General features: G+C 42.8%; 1 protein-coding gene across 1 annotated transcript in view; it reads right to left on the bottom strand.

Annotated features, from left to right (window-relative positions):
* Positions 1-858: 858 nt before the first annotated feature.
* The window catches only part of ZDBF2 (zinc finger DBF-type containing 2), a 127,288-nt gene continuing 103,843 nt past the window's right edge, over positions 859-24,303 (bottom strand). Inside the window, exon 7 of the mRNA XM_069225972.1 lies at positions 859-22,378. Within this exon, the coding sequence (XP_069082073.1) occupies positions 19,645-22,378 (2,734 nt within the window). The 3' untranslated portion in view covers positions 859-19,644. The remainder of the gene's footprint in view (positions 22,379-24,303) is intronic.

The raw sequence follows: 24,303 nt of genomic DNA, 5'->3' as shown, positions 1-24,303 counted from the left end.
CCGATAATTTTCTTTCGGGAGGAACCATGGCTCTCTGGCAGTGGTGGACCCAAGGCCTTAGATGGTCTTTTGGTAGTGGGCGTAGGGGCAGTTGTACTCACCTCACATGCTGACCTGCGGTAAACTGCTGGCTATCTTCCTCTGAGTCTTCTTCAGAGTGTCGACATACTCTGTATTTTACTATGCCATCTCCAGTCTTCTGGCTCTCCGGTCATGCAGCGTCTTTTTCGACTGGAACGATCGACAGGCTTCACAGTCCTCTTCTCGATGTTCGGGAGAGAGACAGAGATTACATACCACGTGTTGATCTGTATACGGAAGTTTTGCGTGGCATCGAGGACAGAATCGGAATGGAGTCCGATCCATCAGGCTTCGCGTGGTAGGCCTAAACAGGCCCGAGTTGGGCATGCGCGCCCAAAAGGGTGTTTTTTAGTTTTCAACAGTACTATCGGCTCGGCTATAGATGGAAACGCGATCTAAACAATACCGACAGTCAAATAGAGTTATATAAAGTTCCCGAATCAAAAATCTCGGAGTGAGAGGAAACACGTCCGAACCAGACAGCAGAAAGAAAACAATGTAACAAAGGAGTAGATGCCCATGCACACAATGACTGAGAGGAGGAGTCACTCGTTCCCGTGACTCGAAAAAGTACTTCTTCGAAGAAAAACAACTTGTGATACTCTGAACACTAGATGACGGAAGCTATGCATAGCATGTGTATCTGCAGCTACACTTGCCATTGAACATATAGATATATATATATTTATTTATTTTTCTTTTCATTCCTCGCTTGTCTCTAAGCATAGACATCCAGTCATACACCAAGAGCGAACTGGCACAAGAAACCTTGTCAAAATGTTTTTATTGAAAATGTAGCATTTACCAATTTATATAAACCATTTATCAACTTGGAAGCAAGGTAATTAAAAGTTTTTAATAAAAATTTAACCACAGCAAAAATATATTAAATTATGCATTTCCGCCATTCATATGTCTGTACACTCAATATTCATATATACATTCGACACACATTTGCTTGGTAATCTTTGCAAAACTATGAAATATTTAATTACAATACCCTTTACTCATAGAGGCTTAAATATTTAAGAAATAGTATAAGAAAAGTTATCTCAGACGTTAATAGTGGCAAAACGCAGTAGCTAACATGTTTGTTTGCGATACTAGAAAAACGTCCCATCTCTTCGGTATTGTGCACTAAATCTCCCGTGTGACAAAAGAAAAAGGGCGTTGTACTGTACATTAACCTGCCAAAATACGCTTGTACAAAAATATTTGCGATGTTTGTTTATGCACAACATAAAATTTAGTGTCAAGTGGTTCGTGACAGAAAACAAGTCTTTTTGGGGTGCTTTCTGCGCCCAGACATTCTTGTGAACTAGTTCAAAACAAATACTTTGCTCAAAATCCAGTGTTTCCTTGTGAGCAGGGCCAGTGAAGCGACACAATTAAGCACAGCAGACAAGAGGCGCAGCACAGCATAAGGGTTTATGGCTACAAACACCAAAACATGACGGTTTTGCCGGGAAATGCCGATTCTGCCCATTCCAGATCTCCCACCACCTTTGTTCGACCAGGTCCTTCATTTTGTACATCTTTTAGAAGGGAGGAAATCACTTGGTCCTTACTTCCATGTCTTGTCACTTGTGGCATTATAGTGTTCGTTTTTTTCGATCTAAATCATTGGGTTAACACAAAACTATTAAAAGTAATTTCCAAATTAATTCTGCCATCAAAAATATAAAAATTAGGACACAAATGGGAACAATTCCATTTTAATTGCAATTATTGCTAACGGAAAATGGTCACCAGATTACAGTTATTTTTAAGTGAAGTACTAGCAAACAAAATAATTCATTCAAATGCTCAAGAAGAGAGCTTTGTCACAGTGAGAGCGTTAAAAAACATGATTAGGGCCAGGGCTTTAAGTGGGATGAACAAAGCGATGAGGTGTCTCTAAAAGGGGAAGTCGGGGGTTGAACATGGAAACTACATTTCCGGGGTAACAAATCTACCATGTCAAGAAGGCAGAATGGAACTGGCATCTCAAGCATTCCCTGTTCATACATTTACAACATTTAAGGTATTTCTCTCCACATGTCATGGACATTTTGAGGTTTACATGGTTGACCTGCACAGACGTGACATGCTTGAAATGGTGGCAGGCAGTCACCCTGCAGATGGAAGTCAGACTTCATGTTTGGTGTGTTGCCTTTCCCGCGCCAGCAGCTTGCCATCTATAACAGAGTCACCCACACATAAAATGAGCTGGGGGATGGGCCTTATTTAGAAGTCTCAGTACTGCTCTTCTCATAATCAGGCCCTAGAGTTTCAGCTAACTTCACAGTGGCATTATATATGGGTCTTCATCTAGAATGAAATGTACAGTGATTGCAATACCACACATCACTATTACTTAGCGGATATAATGTGGCAGTGTAGCTCTAATTACTGAAATGTGTTAATATACTACATTTCAACACAGAAATATTGTGGCAGTGAGCACTAGCAAAAGAATGGCGATAGTTACGTAAAAACATGCAGGAATGTTATGTCATGATAGCCCCAATCAACAGTTAAAGCCGGAGATAACACTCTACCTACCATTCTGGGTAATGGCAGTATCAAATATGGCTATTACCACTTGATTTAGCATGGAATTCTAAAAGAGAGCGACCGAATGGTGCATCTGTGCACTAAAGTTTAACTCGTTCTGATTACGTCAGTACTCCCCAGCAGCCCATGACAGTTCACCACATCATGTTGAAGCAGAGTAAGGAATGAGGAGAAGTGTCCCTAGAATGGATTAGCTCACTCCTCCAAAATCAAATCCAGCAACTATGAAAGGGAATGATTATACCATCAAAATGCAGTGTGCAATACCCGAGGGATGCGTGCTTTTACCTCTGCTCTTCAACATCTAGAAGCTTCCTCTGACACAAATACTCGATCTGTTGAGTTTCTGACCATTTGCATAACATTCTGAACAAATGTGTTATAGATTCCATGTGGCACTATCACTGGACGAAAGGGACTAAAACTGCTTAAACGGAGTCAAAATAGAATTCCTAATATTGGGAAGGGGAGTCATTCCGAGTCGCTCCTTTTCCACTGGTCTGCAAGTTGTGGTCCTCCTCCTATATCCACGCTGCACATCATCATCATCTTTGATTCGTATCTCACCATTATTCAATAATTACATGCAGTTGTGAAGGCTGTCCCACTTTACTTCCATTAAAATTCATTTCACTGCACTACTCAAATTGTTGGATACAGCCGACCCAAGCCCTGATAATGGAGCTTCTGGATTACGGCAACTCATTGCATATTGGCCTTACAAAAAAAATCTTACCCACAAGCTGCAAGGAGGACAGAATCAGTCCCGTAAGAAATTGACTGAATTTATGCACACATGACCATATTATATTGGCACTGAAAACACCCTACTTAATTCTGCAGAATCAGGTTTTAAAATCTTTAATAAGCACAAAGGCCGATGGGGTAACTTTCAATATGCCTCCTCACATCTAACCCAACAGTGCTACTAAAGCATTGAGGAATAACGTTTGGGGTTCATGGCCAGAAACTATAACACTTTCAGTCCACACTTCCAATCTGTTTCAAAGAAACTGTTAAAAACTGAGTTATTCGGATCAACGTTCAACAAGAAATCGGTTTCAATTTCACAAAATATAGTACTAAAATATTTTTCCATAGCCACAAATAGGATACAAAACCCCATTTCAAAAGAAATAATTTTATCAAAACACTAAAGAAAATGTTTAAACATACCAACCACCCTTTTACAATTCCAGCAGTAATCTGAAACGGACATCTCCACTGGCCACTTTAGGTGGGAATAATATTCTCTTCTGTGGTTATGTGACAGTAAGGTCCAATTTTAACCCAGTCAGCCCTTTACATATTCCTCTCTATGCCTGTATCGAAATATGGGACCCTATATCTTCTGCTCCACACGTTCTAAATGTATCCAAAACATCCTTGGATGTGGATTTATCTGATGTAGACAATAAAGTAGACCTAAGAATTCTTTATGAAAGAAGGGTGCTCCAGAATTCCCCAATAACCATAATGGATACTATCCGACCGTTGTCTATATTTCGTTTTTCAGCAACCTATAATTTAATTAAAAATATATACATTATTATCCCACAGATGTTCTGCCAAAAAGTCAACTTTTAGCCCCAACTTCCACTAGATTGCTTTATTATTTATTTTAACTGCACGTTTTTGTGGAGATTTGTAACGCAGTGAGATTTCCCACTTTTATGTACATCCTTTCCATGCTTTCACTGTGTGTTTAATAGAAAATACAATGTTTTAAGTTTTACCAGCCCTAACTAGTCAAAAGACAACCACAAGGAAAAAGATTCACCGCATTCCTTTTAACACCAGCCCATTCAATTGTACCAGAAGAGTTGATGGAATACACTTTGATATTGTCAGACATTGAATGTGACTAACACCCTGATTCCAACTAAGACACACAATTTAAGAGAATGTGAATCTGAACTAATAGGTTGGGTAGATAAGTGGGTAGCAGGGAAATGCTATTGCCCATCTCAATCAATCAAACAGGATTTATAAAGCATGGCTAATCACCCAAGAGCGTATCCAGGTGCTGAGAACGTTGCTGCTTTAGGGCTCAGTCGAACCGCTAGTCCTTGAGTCCTTTCCTAAATTTCAGAAGAGAAGATGTTTGTAAGGTAAAGGGGAGGTCGTCCAGGATTTCCCTGTGAAGTAGGAGAAGGAAGGGTCCTCTACTATTGCCTCAGCAGATGTGGGGGGTGTGCGAGAAGGAGAGGGAAGCGGAACGTAGGTGTTTGGAGGGTTGGTGGAAGCTCTGGCGGTGACTGATGTGTGCTGGTCCTTGATTGTGAAGGACTTTGTAGGTGTAGATCAGCATTTTAAATTGAGGTCTCTTCTGAATGGGGACATAATGGAGCTTCTTGAGGTGAGGAGTGGTGTGGGTCCGTTTGGGGAATTCGAGGATGAGTCTGGCCGCTGTGTTCTGCAGTCTTCTCAGGAGGTGTGTGGTGATTCCTATGTAAAGTGAGTTGCCATAGTGCAGCCAGCTGGTGACTAGGGCTTGAGTGACGGTTCACCTGGTGTTGATGGGGAGTCATTTGAAGATCTTATGGAGCACGCAAAGAATGATTAAGCAGACAGGAACTGTGTTTGTCTGGTTTTTCATGGTGAGCTTGATGTCCAGGTTGGTACCAAGGTTGTGAGCGTGGTCTGTCAGAGTGGGTGTGGGTCCTAGTTCAGAAGGCTACCAGGAGTCGTTCCAAGGGGAGCTGTTGTTTCTGAAGATCAACACTTTAGTTTTGTCTGTGTTGAGTTTTAGGCAGTTGTTTTTCATCCAGTCGGTGATGCCCGTTCTGCATCTGTGGAAGTTAGCCCTCGTGGTGGAAGGGACTTTTGATAGTGAGAGGATGAGCTGGGCATTGTCTGCGTAGGATATAATGTACATTCCGTGGGTTCTTACGATGTTGGCAAAGGGAGCTGTGGGGGTCATGTAGGTGTTGAACAGTGTAGGGGTGAGGGACAAGCATTGGGGGACGCTGCAGATGATGTCCTTGGTTTCTGAGGTAAAAGCAATAAGATGGTTTATCTTAAACCTTTGGAGTAACCATGAAGCAACTTGCCACCAGCTCAATGAATAGTAGGACATGTAAATTAGAACATTCCTCTGTCCCCTCTTTGTTCTTTCATCATTGTTTGCTGTGATTTAGTAAATTTGTCTTTATCTTGTCCATTTCCTCATTATTTATTAATACACAGATTTTAGGCGAATACACTAGGCCTGTTACTAAATACTTATGTTATAAATGACATGATGATGGACAAACTTGACTTGCAACATTTGCAGACGGAATAATTTGACAGGAACCGGGGTGCACATAGGCTCTGTGGCACTAAAGAGAAAACATGAAATGAAGACAACCTGAGTACAGTTGTCTTTATGCTATAATTGCTCGGATGGGATTTATACAATAAAATACTTATATAAAACACTGTACTTTCATTCGGAAAAGTTGTTGGACTGGTGCAAATGTTGAGTTTAACTTATTAGATGCTGCCTCTTGCTCCCAATTCGAATGATCACTAAGGGCCTCATAATGAGTTTGGCAGTCATGAGACTGCCAAACTTGCAGTGGTGGTCGGACCTTCACACTCCTGGTGGTCCAGCCTCCAGATTTTGACCCTGGCAGTCGGACCGCCTGGAGACCGCTGCCACCACCAGGAGCACAGATCCCGACAGGTCGAAGTTGTGGTCAGCCACAGGGTGAGAAGTTCAGCATCGCCGTACTGATCACGACTTCCCTTTCTACCAGCCTTTTCATGACAGAGTTTCCTCCCCATGGGTCTGGTGGGCTGTTGGTTGGCCTGTCAAACTCATAACAAAACCCTAAGTTTTCACTAAATGAAGAAAATAGTTGGTAACGGGAGACCAGCCACGCACCTACCTCCCACAGTACCCTCCTGCTTTCATTTCTCCTCCTGGTCTCTGCTGTAGTTTCTGTGATATAGCTAAAATTTTATTAAACTGGTAGCCACGGAGAACGTGGGTAGTGCTGCTATACAGTAGTAATGGCTGAATGTCTTTTGTTAGAAGTATTAGAATAGCAGTTAAGTAACTAGTCTACGCTTTATTTTTCTCTACCAATTGCTATTTGGCACAAGTGAGTAACCATCAGAAAGGAATGGTTTAGGGACACAACAGAAGCTTAAACTGTGCTTCAATACACCTCATTGTCAATAATGTCTAATCTAAGTGAGCATCAGATGAAGACAGAAATGCTTAGAGTTTGCATGAGCCAGATCTCCTTTATAGCATTTATTTTGTGATGGAAGCTCCATCACCTGTGAGAGGTAATCTCAAACCTTGTTGTAGTAAAAGCTACGATACAGACAATGGTAGCAAGGATGACACCTTATCATCCCAGAGCTTTTCAGCTTTAGCTGATGGTCTTGCTGGAACACACTTGTGTGTTCAATGAACACTCTCATCTCTCTTTGCATCCAGATAGCAAAGGTCTTCTTCAGTTCAAGTGGAATGTTGCCTTGGAGAGAAAACTAAATGAACAACTCCCTGGTTAGTGTCATATGCTGAAATATTAAAATGATGAGGTACACAGTATCCTTTGTATATGGAAAATATGAAAATACAAAGGCCATAAGACACTCAGTACATTATTTCTTGGCAGATATTTTCTGGGTTCCAGCAAAAATTGCCTTATCAGATGAAGTTATAAGTACAAAAGGAAATGCTAAAAATGCCTTAAACAATATTCATATCACATGGTTGATATGGCTCTTCTTCTGTGAGAAAGTACATAGGTACATCAAATGGTATCTTCATGACACGGAAAAAAGATTGTTTTCAAATTTTTATGAAGATCTCTGATGTTTGCCAAGTACCTTTTAAAGGTATAAATGTGTATGTTTACTTCTGCCAATCAACAAGTATAGAGAATAACACTGTCGACTGACTGATCTTCCAGGTTTCAGCAGTAGAGGATACTAACAAAACATAATACATCTATAAAGAAATCTGGATGGGATCTATCCTAATTAGCTTAAAAACATATGGACACAGATTAAATTATCAAACACAACACACCCCTCATGAAAGAGGCTCTTCATTCAATGAATCCAAGGGGAAAAGAGAATTAGGACATCTTCTAGAAACCAGATATTAAACTTTTATAAAGGGCAAGTATCGTGCTTAGGGTTGGATGTGAAAATTGTAGTGCCATGTTGGTCAGGCCCAAACTGAGGTGATCAGAAGAAAAAAAAAAACTCCTACACCCAATAGCAACTGCATGCTCTGCTACTCCGATTATCCATTCAGCTTCTTCAGTTTAACCTGTTTCTGCTTTTATACTTTGTGTCAGGAGGTGTTTAATCGGTTTGATCGGCTCTCATCGGTAAATGTTTGCCCTTTTTGGATAATCCTTATATCCGTCCATTTTCAGTATTAGTTCAGTTGCTACACCACTTAACCACCAATCGCCTGTTGCTCCGATAGCACTGCTAATTATCTTAAGGCCATTGGATCCATTACCAAAAATTGCTTTGCTGCTGACAATGTGCAGTTCTTCAACTTCCCTTGTTTCAAGAGTACAACAAACAATACTGATTTGGCTTAATCTGGCCTCTTGATATAACCTGGTAGGGCTACCGGGTATGTCAAGGCCTCAGACAAATCCCCTTCCCACTAAACATCCAGTTCTGTTATGAGGGTGTGATTCCAGACTCGGCTTTGGAATAAGAATCTCTCAGCCATTCACTCGGGACAGAACCAGGCAAACTGGGAGACCTTCTGTTTCCCATTTTTCTCAGGATAGGGCTCTGAGTGCATTGGAGCGTCACTCATACTGTTGAAAGTGCTACAATGTCAACTTATTTGCAGAATGTGTGCTATAAAACATGTCAATTAACAAAAACAATAACTCCCTCATATTCTGCAAGAAAGTCTGAACCATACATGCAGGGACTCGGCTTCCACCATGGAGATGATTCTGTCACTTCTGCATTTGGACAATAGAGTGTTTAAAGAAGTTATATACCAATTACATGTATGTTAGCATTTTTTTTGTTTTCCCATTTTGCTAGCAGGTTTTTTAAAATTAAAATCCAGGACTCTGGTGTTTTCACCATAAGGAATGATTATGCCATCCTTCTTACGTACTCAAAGGGGATATTTTATTCTCACTGTTTTGGTATCTTCTTTGTTTTCTTGGTCTTCTTCCAAAAAAAACACGGTCCTTACTGAGGCTGCTTTCTTGTTGCTTCCGAGCTAGCCAATCCTCTTCAATAATGTCAGAGTACCTCGTCCCTTTGCTGCAGCAGAAGTCAGTGTTAGGTTCACTATGCTGTGCACACTGCATAAAGTGCACTGAGGTGCAAACATGCCACTTACATGACAGAGCCATACATCACACTCAAACCAGGAATCCAGTCAGCCAGTGTAAATACCACTAGCCAACCAAAGTTAAAGAGATATACGCATGCAAGCACATCCTTGCAAGTAGAGGAGTGGAAATAACACGTTCCATGGTGCAAGAGTCACCACATCACAGTTACAACAGTTATGGGTCAAATGGTATGCTGTTCTCTGAAGAGAAATTAAATCTGCTATCTTTTCCTTTGTTCCCTTTCACAACACAAAGCTAACAATGATCTAAAACAAAATTGATTGACAATCCTCTGAGAAAATATACTCTCATCCTGTAAAGTAATTGCTGCCCATTACTCATACCCTGCTAAGCTATGACAATATCCAACCAATCGGGGACAAAAGAAACAACACACACATTCTTACACTGCGTCACTAGTTGTGTCTGACATAACTCGTATACATAACTATCTTTAAATAAAATGGTCTCAAATCACTTTTGTGAATGCATAAAAAAATAAAATGCGAGACAAAACTACAACTAAAAATGTATATAAAAAGTTCTCTAAGAATCTTAATTTGGTGTTTAAAGTCTGGGGTGTAAAAGTCCCTCCCTGGAAGCCAGAATATGACTCTTTATTTCCTAATAGGAGTCAATATATTCTTCTATGCCAGCAAACAAAGCAAAGCAGTATATAAATAGGTTTGAAGCTCTGGCCATGTGAGATTAAACATATGGGATGTTACTTAGCTGGTTTGACAGCTCAGTGAGTTAAGCACTAACTTCTGCGATGTTTGTGCATTGGATCACAGATTCGCAATACTTCCGGTCAAACTCAATTTCACCTTAAAAAAGTACATACATTCAGCATCATTAAATGAAATAAACAGTGCCAACTCTTAACTTTTAACACTAAAAACTGTAACACACGCTATTATCACATAGCTACCCATCAAACTGGACAGTTGCTCTGGGGCTGGAGATTAAAATAAGAGACTTGGGCACCCCTTTTTTACCAGACACTTGAACCCTGTCAGAAGTCTGAAGATTTCTTGTTGGGAGGATGTGCTCTGTTATCCAGAATTATGAATGTAGTCACTGCCACTTGTAGAAAAGTTTTCAGGAGAGAAAGACACATAAAACATGATGCTCACAGATGGAAGGAAAGTTCATGCTGCTTATCATATGGCAGAGAATTTAGGGAAATTGGTACCAGAATGCACAAGTCCCTCCGGACAACCACTCACAGAGTTATACTTGGAGAAACTGGAAATAAGAGTTGAAGAACCCACCTCTATTGCATGAGACCCCTAAAGCCGCCATCGATTTACACCACACCAATGGTATGAGGATGGCACATCAATTCAACTCATACACCCAAACACTTGATTGTTCCAACCAGGCAATTTGATGACTAGCCAATCAATGCCAATGTGGAAAGTATAAGTGCTGAACATAAAGGCCTTTGACGTCCTTCTTACTGTAATATTGTCCTCCATAGAGCTATACCCAGTAATAGAGCATTCTGCAAGGAAGAGGGTGGTTTGGAGTTGATTATACTGTCACATTCTAGTTGTGTCATTTCTTTTGTGTTGGTGTGCTTTGTCTACGCTCAGTCTCCCTTTTCCTTCATCAACACGGTGACATATTAAAATTATATTAGAGTTAGATTCCACAGACCTCAGTTAAGATAATTTCTCCTTAAGGTTGAGCAGGACCTAACACCTATTTGCTTGAGGCATACTTGAGGAGCTTACATGATTAGAAGTGTAAACTTAAAGTATGTGAGTTGTGGTCATTACGACGTCATATTATTAATTTACACATTCTAGGTTTTTTGTGTTGCCTTTACATAAGTTCAGAGCACTGACAAATAAGGAAAAATGGTTTGATTATTGGAAGGAAACATGAGCATGCAATGAGAAGTGGTGGAAAATCTGTCTCTTAATGTTTCACAACCTCTGTCCATTGCCAATCTCAGTTGAAAGCAAGTTTCATCAATAAAGAGTGAAGCCTGGCCAATTCAGTTGTTTTACTATGACAAAGGACAAAGCGCATTCAATGCTTTATGTTTGCAGACAGGGAGCCAAAGGAGCTGGAGCAGCTTGTGGGAGATGTGTTCAAGTCACAAAGCACCCATTAAAATATGGGGTTTTGCCTTTTTGATGGCCCAGAGTAGTCATACTAAGTAGGCAGTCGCAACCAGACACCCAACATTTGCATGGCCTAACATTGAGGTGAGAGTGCTTGGGAGAATAAATACACAATTCTTTCACAATGAAAATCATAAGATTGTCACCAGTATCTGCTGCGACAATTCAACTGGAGTAGAAAAAAGTGAGGAAAGGAACACTGTGAATCAGATTGGAAGAAAGAGCTACAGAGCTTATCAATACACACTGTTACCGTCATCCAGTAGTTTGCCAAAGGTAAGTGTAAGTAACTGATTTGTTTACACGGTTTCAATGGGCACACTGCAATCTTCAAACTGATCAGATGCACATGGAAAAGGATGGGATGAGAAGCACTTGAGAATCTCACCACCAAACACAGGGGAAGGGGACTTGGTTGGGCTAAAGGATAGTTACCATTACATTGACAGATGTTCCTATTGTCAGCACTCTGGTAACCTGCTGCCAGTGGTGGGATAAGAAAATCCTTTCAAAATAACTTCACAAATTTATGGGCACTACCACAAACGCAGACATAACCCTTTCCTGGAGTTTATATGCACAAGCTGAAGCAGAGATCACTGAGGCGTCAACAAGACTGTGTGCTAACAAAGGAGAATAACCTACAGTCTATGAGTTAAAATGACACAATAATTGTAACTTTATTCTACTCCTACAAACTTGTTCCTTCCAATTCTCAAGGTATACACTGATTTCAAAGCACTGAGAAAAAGAAAGGAAAGGAAGAAGGTGGCACCAGACAACTTAGCCTCTGGAATTCTAGCTGCTAAGAACTTCTTGGCCAATCTTAGTATCACTTCAGGAAGAAGCCTCAATAGCGAAATGTCAGCAAAATGCATGTGATGTAGCCCATTTAGCATCACAAGCCTATTTCCTGACCAGCGTATGCTTATGGCTTAGCCCAAACACAGAACATATCAACAGTTGATGCAGAAGGGAACACACTGAGTAAGGCTGGCCCTACCAGCCACTCAGTTGTATCATTGCTCCAAAGTTCCCAAAATGTTTCTCAGTAGAATGTAGAATTGTTGTTCTGTCATGGTAAAAGTACAAGCCATTCTGTGCATATAAGTTGTGTAATGTCTCATCAGCTGAGGAGACCTACGGTCACAGAAAGAATCTGAAGATAACAATCTCCTCATTCGAATGGGATTTCATCAGGAACTTGGGAACAAGGGCAAGCTGAGCCCTTACGATCACCCTGTTCTGATGAAATACAGAGCTTGTTCTGAAGCACAAAGAGCCAGAGTTAGAAGAATGAGGTCCTAGAAGGCTGTGGCATGTCTGATTTAAGGAGGTGATTGTATCAGGCCAGGCAGATGTTGTGTGGCAACTTCATTAGTTATGAGCAAGGAATCCCCAGGCCTGTTTCAAGAGGTCACAGTTGCTCAATACATCAGGGCATACTCTAATGAGCCAAAAATGAAAAAACTTGGCCATTTGTTTTCCTATTGAGGTAAGGTGAATGACTTCATGGGGCTAACACCACTATCCAGGTTAATGGTGAAGAAGCTATGGTGGGCAAAAGATAGCTCCTCAGAACCATGCAATCAAGTTAAGTGTTGGTAGCTAGGAATGCTGAAGTCTGTCTGCCTCGTGTAGCGTAGGTCCCTTCTCGGAAGTAGGATAGGATCCTCTCAAGTACAGCAATCAGATCAAAGAACCGCAAAAATCCAGCCGTGTGGCAATTGTATAGTGATTTCAGTTTGTGAGCGGAAAATGTCTACATCTGAGCATCTAAGGCCTTATAAATGTTAATTAAGTTAAAAAATGTCATAGTGAAGCTTCGAGTCATGAGTACACTGGAGGTGCCTGTTCAGACCGCTTGCCCTGCTGCTTTTGATTCCAGCAATGAGGAAACCTGAGGAAACAGGCCAAGGTTGACTCCTAGCATATCGTTCCACTGTGGGTGTTACGGGGAGTGAGTTCCCCTTGCTTTCTCTCTAAGAACAGCACTGTGGCTGTGTTAATGCTTGACTTTTCTAGATTTCACTAATGAAAGAAAGGCTGTAAGTTTTAGAAAGACTACATTCAACTCAACACATTTATATGGTATGGAGTGACATATGTTTCCCATAGTGAGTCGCCTTCCAATTACTAAGCAGCAAGGATCGGTACCCCAGATGAAGAACACTTAAAGTTTTAGAAGCCTCTGGATCCCCCAGGCTAACTAGGGTTCATGCTTTAAGAAACTGTCTACCATCTGGCTGACAGACAATATTGTCTCTGCAAGTAGAAATCCCTTTCCAGCCTGGAATTTAGAACTGCCACAATGAAGTGCATATTAGGATGGTTTGAGAGTAGCTTACAAAGCAACCAATATTGCCTAGAGTGCTGATGGTAGGGAGAGACCACAATATGCTGTTTAACGAGCAGTGCCCTGATGACGATGTTGGTCATGGAACATATCTTTGTAAAGAGCAAGGGGGCCTACAAAGGGAGTCATGTTGAGTCTGAAAAGGCAGCATCCTCAGTTGATGGTAATCTTCCAGCTTAAAAGGAAGATGTCATGTTTGTTTCAGCAGAACACGTTCAGCTCAGATCTTGAAGGCTGCCATTCTCAGCATCCTGAACTTCTGCATGGGAGAAGGGAGGTTGTATATAGATCGTAAAGATACTTGATGGGACAGAGATCTGTACCTCACATCTTTACAACAAAAGGGTGAGAACAAGAGCAAGAACCAATGATCTATCTAAAAGAAGTCCTGCAACATCAAGTAGAAGCTCTTGGGACCCCGACTTGAGTAGTAGTATTAGGGTAGACAGGGGTACCTCAGGAATCTATCAAACACAGCCATTCAACCAGAGAAAGGTGTTTATTTCCCTGTATTACGTTCTTAGACTAATGAGTGGAACTGAGGAAGAGTCAATGCCTGTCTGAGGTGCTGGCCTTGAAACAGTAAGAAACAAGCCTTCACCATCAGGAAGTAGAGCTGCTGTCTTCACGGTATTTGCTTGGTTGATTTGGCCAGAACGACGGATAAGCTTTACTGCCGAAGGACCCACCCCCACAGACCATTTCTTCAAGCGAAATAGTAGGCTGATCGCTTACTCCTCAGTACCTGGTTTCAAATATGAAAAAACCTAAGCTAGATCATCTGTCAAGTTGGCAGGTTAGAGTTTATATTCTGATGGTGGTATTAACAGTCATTGGACGTTAGCAGTTTCTACTCTGCTACTTCTTTAACAGGTAAACACTTAGGTTTCTCTCAGGCAAATTTAGTTTCGGAGCAAGAATGTGTATGGAAGGAATTTGTTCCATAGGGGTAGCAAATAGCTGTCCCTGAAGGTGTTGGCATGCCTGAACAAAGACACTATTGGACTGATACAAATATTTTAACTGGTTTTTGTAAATCTTGTTTTTTTGTATATGCATGAGCTCAAAACTTCCCTTTGGGAGAGTTAGCAGAATCAAAGATGGAACTAATAGGAGAGCATGGTATTTGTGTCCAAGGACTGGGACGTAGCCAGCTAGTAAAATAACTTCCTCTTGATTTTCTGCTCCATGGCTTGGAGAGGGACGGCCAAAACTAGCTCTGGTGGCAGACCAAATTCTGCCATCAAAGTATGTATGACCTAATTATCTGCAGGGAAGCAGTGTATCAATTGATGTCACCTAAAGGGCCTATCCAGTACTGACTGGTAGTATGTGGTGGATGCACGTCCTCGTGGTCGCTGGTACTGCCAACAGGGTCAGTTTTGGAATTCCCTAAGATAGGCCTCTTGCAGGGCAAAGGCCTCTGGGATGGATCTACAAGAGCCTGGGCTGCCTCTTAGAGCTGGGACAGGCGAGACACTGACGGCAATGGCAGGGGTTCTGTGCCTGGGGCTGATCTATGGGTGTTAGAGCAGCACAGGCGGCACCAGGTGCTAGGGAAGGAGGACTGGAGCAGCCCGCCTAGCTTTCAGTTTTGCGCTCAGAAAAAAGAAATCTAACTTCTATAGGAGGTGAGAATAATAGGAGGGAATATCGAAACAATCAATCAGTCAATCAATCAGAGATCTGTAGAGCACAGCTAATCACCTGTAGGGTCTCAAGGCACTGTTTGTGGGCGTGCTGCTCAGTCGAAGAGCCAGGTCTTGAGGTCATTCCTGAACTGCTTCGGTGATACTGTCTGCCTGAGCTTGAGAGGTAGCATGTTCCATGTCTGGGCTGCTAGGTAGGATAAGGATCTTGCTCCTGCTGTGCTTTTCTGGATCTTGGGGACGGCTGCAAGGGTGAGCTGGGAAGAATGGAGAGGTCTGTTGGGTACATAGAAGGTGAGGCAGTGGTTGAGGTATACCGGTACTATGTTGTGTAGTGCCCTGTAGTTGTGGATCAGGAGTTTGTATGTGATGCGCTTGTTGACCAGGAGCCAGTGTAGATGTCTGGGGTGGGAGGAGATATGGCTGTGTAGGGGGATGACCAGGATGAGTCTGGCTGCTGCATTCCGGATTCTTTGTAGTCTTGATAGGAGATTCTTGGTGATGCCTGCATAGTGCGTTGCCGTAGTCCAGTTTGTAAGTGATAAGTGCGTGGGTGACTGTCTTCCTCCTGTCGGAGGGAATACACTTGAAAGTTGTTCGTAGGAGTTGGAGGGTGTGGAAGCATGATGATGAGACGGCGTGGACTTGGCGGGTCATGGTTAGAGAGAAGTCCAGGATGATGCCCGGATTGCGTGCGTGGGGGCGGGGGCATTTCCCAGTGCAGTGGGCCACCAGGAGTCATTCCTTGCGGAAGTGGTGGAGCCGATTACGAGGATCTCTGTCTTGTCAGAGTTGAGTTTGAGGCAGCTGGCTTCCATCTAGGCGGTGACTACTCTCATCTCGTTGTGGAAATTCCTTTTGGCCTTTGCAGAGTCCTCGGACAGGGAGAGGAACAGTTGGGTATCGTCGGCGTAGGAGACTATGTTTAGCCCTTATTGTTTGATGATCTTGGCAAACGGGGCCATGTAGATGTTGAAAAGTGTCTGGCTGAGTGAAGATCCTAGGGGCCTTTGGGTTCTGACGTGAACTGCGGTATTCTGACACTCTGTGTTGTGCAGTCTGGCGCAGAGGGTGGAGTGGGACGCAGAGTCAAACGTAGCAGAGATCGAGGAGGATGAGTGCGGCCGTACCTCCGTGGTCTAGTATGATGCGTGTGTCATCGGTCGCTGCTAGGAGTGCAGTTTCAGTTCTGTGGTTGCTTCTGAATCCGGATTGGGATGGGTTTAGGATTTGGTGTGTTTCGAGGAATTCAGTGAGTTGCTGGTTGACAGCCTTCTCCGTTACCTTGGTTGGGAAAGGGAGCAAAGAGCTGGGTCCGTAGTTTGTCAGCCCCATTGGGTCAGCAGTGGGTTTCTTGAGCAGTGGGTTGATCTCGGTGTGCTTCCAAGTCTGATGAGAAGGTGGCGGTCTCGAAGGATCGGTTGATAGTTCGGCAGAGCTCCAGTGCTATGTTGGCGCTGGCCAGGTTGAAGATATGATGAGGGCACGGATCCGAGGGTGCTCAGAGTGGATGGAGTTCATGAGTCTTTGGGTATCCTCTTTGATGATGGGGGTCCAGGAGTTCAGGATCTGGGGAGGTGCTGGGTCTGTGGTGGTGAGCGGTGTGGGTGGGTTTTGGTTCCTGCAGCTTTCGTAAATGTCTGGGATTCTCAGTGAAAGAAAGTGGCGAGGTTGCTGCAGAGGTCTTGGGAGGGAGGGATGGGTGAGGCGTGTGTCCCAGGGTTTGTGAACTCTTTGACGATGGCGAAGAGCTGTTTGCTGCTGTGAGCGCTGATGTGCAGGCATTCTTGAACAGCAGCTTTTTTGGCAGCTCTGATGTTCTGGTGGTGTGGTGACTGCATTCTTGTAGGCTGTGTGATCTTCAGTTGATTTGCTGTTCATCCATTTCCGTTCCAATTGCCTGCAAGAACAGTTGGATTTCTGTAGGTCTGCCGTAAACCATTTAGGTGGTTTGCTATGTCGGTTTCCTGCTAGTTTCCTTAGGGGGGCTATTTGTCGGCGCATTCCAATAACCAGCAGTGTAGATAGCGTGTGGCTGCATTTGCGTCCGCTGCTTCCGGCCAGAGGGAGTGGTTGAGAGCGTTGGTGAATTGTGCTTCTGTAACTGTGCCCCATTGTCCGCCAAGGGGGTGGGGGCATAGTGGCCTGCAGTATTCTTTGAGAAGGTAAAGTGGATGCACTTGTGGTCGGTCCAATGGTGTTCAGAGGTGTGAGAGACGGTGATGTTGTTCCCTGCTGAGAAAACGGGGTCCAGAATGTGTCTGTCTCTGCAGGTAGGCACTTTGATGAGTTGTTTGAGGCAGAGTGCTGTGAGGTTTGTGGCGTTGGTGGTCATTGTGGGTATCAAGGTGGAAGTTGAGTTCGCCCAGTAGGATGTAGTCGGAGGAGGTGAGCAACTGAGGGGTGATGAGGTCGGCGATGTCTTCGCAGAATTGGGATCGGGGTCCAGGCGGCCTGTAGATGTAGGACAAGACACTGTAGAAACGAGACACTACCAGACAATGATCATGGTAGTGCCAGTCATTATCTCAAACTGAATGGATAGTAGATTTAGTTATTTGGTTATACTAGGCCCTGGGGGGATCAGATGCAGATGAGTATTAGGCTCATAGTGGGCCCTCCCCCTCTAAGGTTCTTGGGAATTTTGTGAGAAGAACAAGAGAAAAGTTTTTGATAAAAATATGTGCGGAGGCTGACCACTCCCCTGGATAACACCGTAAATGTTTTTGCTGTAATCCAGTTAACTATGAGAGCAACCCTACATACGACCAGGGTTTTTTTTGGAGCGTATTAACCTTTGCAATAATCAATACATTATCCCCTGAAGTGGTTATAGCTCAAACCTGGTCAAACTCTGGTTACATTTGGTGCAAGTCTTCAACCACATAGTGGTTGGAAGCAATAACAGGGCCCCTATGCTGGAGAATGAGAACAGACTGTTCAATCTAGTCTGGCATCCCCCCTGCATTGCCTTCAGTAAGGTTTTGTATACAGTATGCACCATTTCAGTGAAAATACATAACGATATATATACATATGAGTACAACATCTATCTTAAAATGGATCCTGTCTGCCACTTGTCAATGAAGTGAACAACATCTTTAGAAAGTAGACATACATTTGCAAGCAGTTCTTTTGGTAAATTTCAGCTAAACCTGTGCAGAACAACCCAGAGCCTCTTTGGTAGAGGCTTCTTAAAACAAACATGCAAGACTCTATTAAGGTTAGTGTTTGGAGCCACATCTCACGTATCAAGCGACCCCAGAGGCCAAGCAAATTTGGCATACGTCAGCTCACTATTAAAAAAAAAGCTTAGGAAGAAAAAAAACTCTCTAAAATAAAAAACGGAAAAACGTATGCACAAGGTGAAATTAATCAAAGATAAAACAAAAGTAGACATTGACAAAGTCCAAAATCAAACAAAGTTGTTCCATTGGCAAGATAAGTCAAGTGAATGATAAAGCATGCTGAGATGGTAAAAGAGGGGTAGGTAGAGTTAAACTGCCTCTATGGAGCCTATGCATACACTTTCTGGCAAACGGAGGCAGTGTTCACTATTGGCTTGAATAGGTAAAAGCTAGACAAAGGAGTACTTGATGTACAACGGTCACTGACAAATCCCTACCTGATATATAGTGCCACAGATAAACAATGCAGATGACTTCCTTCTTCAGAATAATTATCTGCAGTACCAAATGAATGCAATGTGCGTGAATTATTTAAACGTGTTTTCTGTCCAACTTTAGTACCCAAATGGGTTTATTAGCTAACACCAAATAAACTCCAAATCGAATTACATAAAGCACTCCTATACCTTTCTTGACTTATTGTTGGGGAACCCATTTTTTGTGGCCAATATTGGGTGGGAATTCTCTGCTTGACACAGATTCTGTCCTTACCCATGAGCCCAACACTCCTGATATCAATATGACACAGGCAAAAGATGAAATTCAGTGTCGGATACCAGACTCTGAAATCACTACGTGGTACTGTAAACAATGATATATAGCCAGGTAAGACAACTGTTAGCCCAGCAACACGTCTCAACCAATATTAAACTCATAACTAAAGCTACTGTATTTTAGAACGACTGGATTGCCCTTGAATTAGTGTTTCATATAAAGGAGACTGAAAGAGTTTGAAAAGGGGGGTTAACAAAGTGCAGTACATGTGTGCCTAAAATAAGCTGCCATTTACGAATAGGTAGATAAAGTTAGCACCACGATGTATTAAGCACAACTTTTGCTGTGCTGGTGAACAAAGTGTATCAAAGTCAAGAAAATTCAGTCCTTGGGTGTTTGGATTAAAAAATATAAAACATTTGGCCCAATACGTTCAATTCTAACCAATATAAAATTTCTGTAAAATATAGTATATTAGGATTGTTTTTGTGCAAATTAAAGCGTGTCTGTGGTCCTGCATCGTGCACAAGACTCCACTGACTCAACAAGCTAACTTCCCCTGTTTTAAATCTCAGTAAATCCAACTACATTTCATGGTTTTCAGGCAACAGTTTCTGTCACCTCCTTTCAGGGGGGTCAGTGGGCTAATGTCAGTTTTCTAGTAGTTCGTCTGCTAGTCCTCAGCGCTAGCTGTTGTACCTTGGAAGAAACCATTGCTGAGTTCTGATGCGCAGACTTTGAGGCAACAGCCCTGCTTTCCAAGGTAGAGTTGACAGAAGATCTTAAAGTCATTTTTATGAGACTCTCTGCTCTCTGTGATGTATTCGCCATTGTCTCTGCTTGATTAGGCCTTCTTTCAATAGATTTACGCTTAGCTCGTCTATGTTGTATAGTCCGAACTGAGGAGCTTGGTGTGAAAGAAGACAGTTTCGTTTTTGCCCTTTTCTTCAACTGCGTTTTCAATCTGGGGGAAATCTTACCCATGTAATTTCTGAAAGAGGGGGATCCTGAAGAAATTTTGGACATGCATGTTTCTTTATTAGCTTCTTTTTTCCCACTCTGTTCTTCCATGGGGTTTTCTTTCTGCAGCAGATGGCACTTGAAAGACGTTTCTGGGGCTTTTGCAGTTCTGCTTTCCAATGTTAATAACTGAAGATTGCCCTCCAATGGAGTCGATCTTGCATTCAATGGGGAAATAACAGGATTTCTGCAAGGTTTCATATATTCAGAGGTTAACGTATTTTCTGATGCCTCTGTAGAATTAGATAACCCATTTGCTTTAGCACTTGGAATCACATCATTTCCTTCACAGCAAACCATTAGAGAGGAAATGTCTAAAGACTTTTTGGATGAAATACCTCCTGTCCTCAAATCATCCAGTTTTGCCATATTAACATCAAGGCTGAGACTTCTGAAGAGCTGCCGGACACAAGGGTCTCTCTTAGTTCTTCCTCTTAATGAACTGCTGGGCTGCATTCTTAGGATCCGATTGGTGAGAGGGTCATAGTACTTTAGAGGGCACTGTTTGTATTTGTAAGTTACAGAGTTCTTACTATCAGCAGAATAGTGGCTTCTTGATGATCGAGTAATAACAGCTGGTTTTCCCCTGCAAGGGTTTACCTCTGGATGACAAAGGACATAGACCATATTTTTGGGCTGCACAGGACTCAAAATTTTGGTGTATGACTCAGGAAGTTTGAGGGCACAGAGCCTAGTTTTCATGTCTGGAGTCTTTTCCGTAGCCTGCCAATCGAAAACTGTTTGCTTGTCTGACATCACAGAGTCCTGACGTACGACTTTTCGTTTGACCACAGGGTAATTCACCAAACTGGTTTGGGTTCCATGGCTGACTTTGACAGTTTGGCATCTTGATGCAAGACGCCAGGTCCTTTTAGCTGTTTTTTTAACTGTTGACGGCTTGCATAGTGTATCTGAGGTAACAGAAGGATTCAAAGACCCAGGAGCCTCACTCATATCATCACTGAATGTTGGCAGTGCTTTAGCTGATGCAGTGTCCGGGAAACTACTTGTCGCAGGCACACTTCCTTCCAATCTTGGCTTCTTGATTCTACAATTGTTCTTTTCCCGGCTACCAGTCACAGAATCACTGTCAAAGTGGCAATGGAAGCGACCCTCTCTAAAGTCTCGGACTAGAGCTTCAATTTTTAGATCATCCTCATACATTACCTGTGACCAAGTTTTACCAACAAAAGAAGGAGGCACATGTGGCAGGGCTGGAAGAACAGATTCGTCACTGTGTGTATATTTATACGGTTTCATGTCTACAGCTTCTTCTGCTGGATATGCATTAAGAACAGAACTAAGGTGGGATCTGTAGTTCTCATCCTCAAGAGACACATGGGCCTCTCTGAGAAAATCTAGATCTTTTATACCAATCCTGCCATCATTAACTTGTGATTTTATTGGTGCTTCAATACTGAAACTCACATCTGAACCCTCGTTATAGCCATCATCTAATAGTGGCTTCAGTTGGATAGGAGAATGCTCCTCCTCTGGAGAAGAGGATATTTCAGGAAGGATTCCATAGCAGTGTTTCAAAATAACTTCCTCAATGGTTGTATCAACTGATGCTCCATGATTACCGCTCCACTCAATCTCTTTACTTCTGCTTTGGCCAACTTTCCTGTCAAGGCTAGATGACTCAAGGTTGGTGAAGGCAGTAGCAGGAATATCCCTGAGGTGAATATCAGAAAGTTTGCCCTGAGATTTTGAAGTAGTATGCTTCCAAACAGATAAACCTGAGGTCAAATTTGGAAAGCTGCCTCGGACCCACCCTGATGTCAGATGTGAAATCGGAGGGCTCTGTAGAGGATTAGGGCGACACTTGTCCGACAGTATTTGCATGCTACAAAGTTCCACATTACCTGGAGCTAATTTGCTACTGGTAATGACACGTGATACGGTCGAACATGGATCTTTCTTTGCAACTATGTGGCCATCTGGAGACTGTTGAGGTAAAGGGCAGCAGGAAGAGCCAAAGGGTAACAAGTTCTTTGCAGTGAACAAGGCCTTGTTGTTAGCAGTCCTGACCCGGTCTGTCGGCAAACACATTGTGGTACTGCTCTGTGTGGAGATCTCCTGCTGAGGGATTGCAGATTTGGGCTCTAGACCCTTCTCCGGTGTTTGTGTTGATAGCTGTGAAACAGAGTTCCTGGTGAAACTGCTCTTTGTTCTGCAAGGGCTGCTTGTGCCCGAGGCAGCCAGAGAATCAGAATCTATGGCAGAAATGTCTTTCCTTCTCCAGACTGTTTCCGCTGCTTCTTTTGGAAGACAAAGAGCTGAACAATCTGATAAATCTTCCTGAGGAGGAGGGAGAAACTGAGTATATGGCAGGTCATCATGTGTTGGTCTGCAAAGAAAAATAAAAGCAATGATGGATTACAATGACACCAACATAAATGCACGAAACATTCCCCAATTTTACATAAGAATCAATTTTCGACAAGCATTAGAAGTAATACTGCTTTCCGTGATGCCAAAAGAAAAGGCTTCTTACCTCCTGTAATGCTCCTTCGAACGGATACTCATTTTCTAACTGTAGATTTCTCAACTACGAAAATTCCCAAGGCGCCAGACTGCATCCATAGATATTCCTGAACGTGCTCCCATGAGCCACTAGGTCGTGTGGTGCGGCTCCCTGTTTGCTCCATACCACCCTGGAAGTGATGGAGTGGAGCCGCATGTAGCTGCTAGCCCTAAGGACTGATGTAAGTTTCTTGTCTTTTCATTTTCCATAGACATAGGAGCGGATCAAGAACAATTGCTGGATACAATGTGCTGATAATTAACTTGGGATTTTTTCAGGTCTTAAAAGGAGTCCTCCCCACAGAATGGGTAGGTGGGTGGTCAGTGAAGAATCTGTAGTTAAAGTATCCACCAGAAAGAGCATTATCAAAGGTAAGTAACTTATTCTGCTGATGGGTATTCTAACCACAGACTCCTCACCTTTGAATAGATACCAAATCAATACTCCTGCAAGGTAGAGGGCCTGTAGAGTAGACTCAGACCAAAATGTCTTGCAGAGCAGAGTGGGCGAAGTGTTCTTTCCTGACTAACCTGGCTGTCAAGTGCTTTGTGAACTGATGTACCAACGCCCACGGTGCAGCCTGGCAACTGTCAAGAATAGGCACCCCTCGTGACACACATCGGTAGCACCCTTGACCCAGGTAGAATGAGCTCTCAGACCTTCAAGGGGATGTTTCTTGGCCATTGTGTACCAGACCTTAATGCAGAGGACCAGCCACTTTGACAAAGTCTTCTTCCACGTAGATGTCCTGTTCTTTGCTTCAGACAAACCCACAAACAGCTGAATATCCACTTGGTGATCCTTGGTACAATCTATGTAAAAACATAAGATGAAACCTCTCCTCGTTCTTGGTGTGTGGGAAAGCAAAGAAGATTGGTAGAGTCTTGCGTTGCTTGAGTTCCTTTTCAGACAGTACCTGGCTTGGCAGTTTGGGGTGGACTCCTCCTGAAAGAACACAACCAACACTCATTTGCATATGGTAGGATTTAATCTGAGATGGCATGGTAAGCACAAAAAAAAAAAGAAAAGCTGATGGACTGGAAAGCTGTCGCAAGAGATTGCTCATTGTTACTCTATTTGCAAGCATTCTGACCATCACCTTTTATGTGTTTTGATGTAACCCTTTAAGTGGTCAAGAATATGATGAGACGTGGGTCCCATATTCGCAGTGGCACTTGAGCCAAGCTGTACCTGACTGTGACCCAAACAGGCTGAATCCGGTCTTGGGTTTCTTGCACTCTGATTCAAGAGAAGACCTGCTTTGGACATTCCGGCTGGAATGTTCCTATCTGAGCAAGAGCAAGGCTGATTTGCATATGGCTAGGTCTAATCTGAAGTGAAATGGAGGGCACAAAAATGGTCTGGAATGCTATCTCGGTGATTGCAGTGATGAAACTATTGGCAAGTATTCTTCCCATCCTCCTTTGAGTGTTTGATGTAATGCCCTACATGGCAAAGGATATGCCCAGATGTGGGCTCCCTGCTCAATGTTCCACTGGACCCCAGCTGCACATGGCTGAAAGGCTTAGCTAGGCTGAGACCGGTCTTGGGTCACTTGTGCTCTTGATCAGAGAGGACTTGGCTTAGCAGTTTGGGCAGGACTGTCCTTACTCCTTACTGCATCAACAAAACAAGCATTGGGGGGTAGAGACAGATTTAACCTAAGTTATAAGCACAGTCTTGAATTCTGTTACTATTGAGTTTATTTCTTACTCAGAATTATTTCAAAACCAATTATAATAGTCAAA

This window comes from Pleurodeles waltl, chromosome 3_1 (assembly GCF_031143425.1).
Source record: "Pleurodeles waltl isolate 20211129_DDA chromosome 3_1, aPleWal1.hap1.20221129, whole genome shotgun sequence".
In the NCBI taxonomy this organism is placed as follows: domain Eukaryota; kingdom Metazoa; phylum Chordata; class Amphibia; order Caudata; family Salamandridae; genus Pleurodeles; species Pleurodeles waltl.
This window is presented reverse-complemented; position numbering and strand designations above follow the sequence as displayed.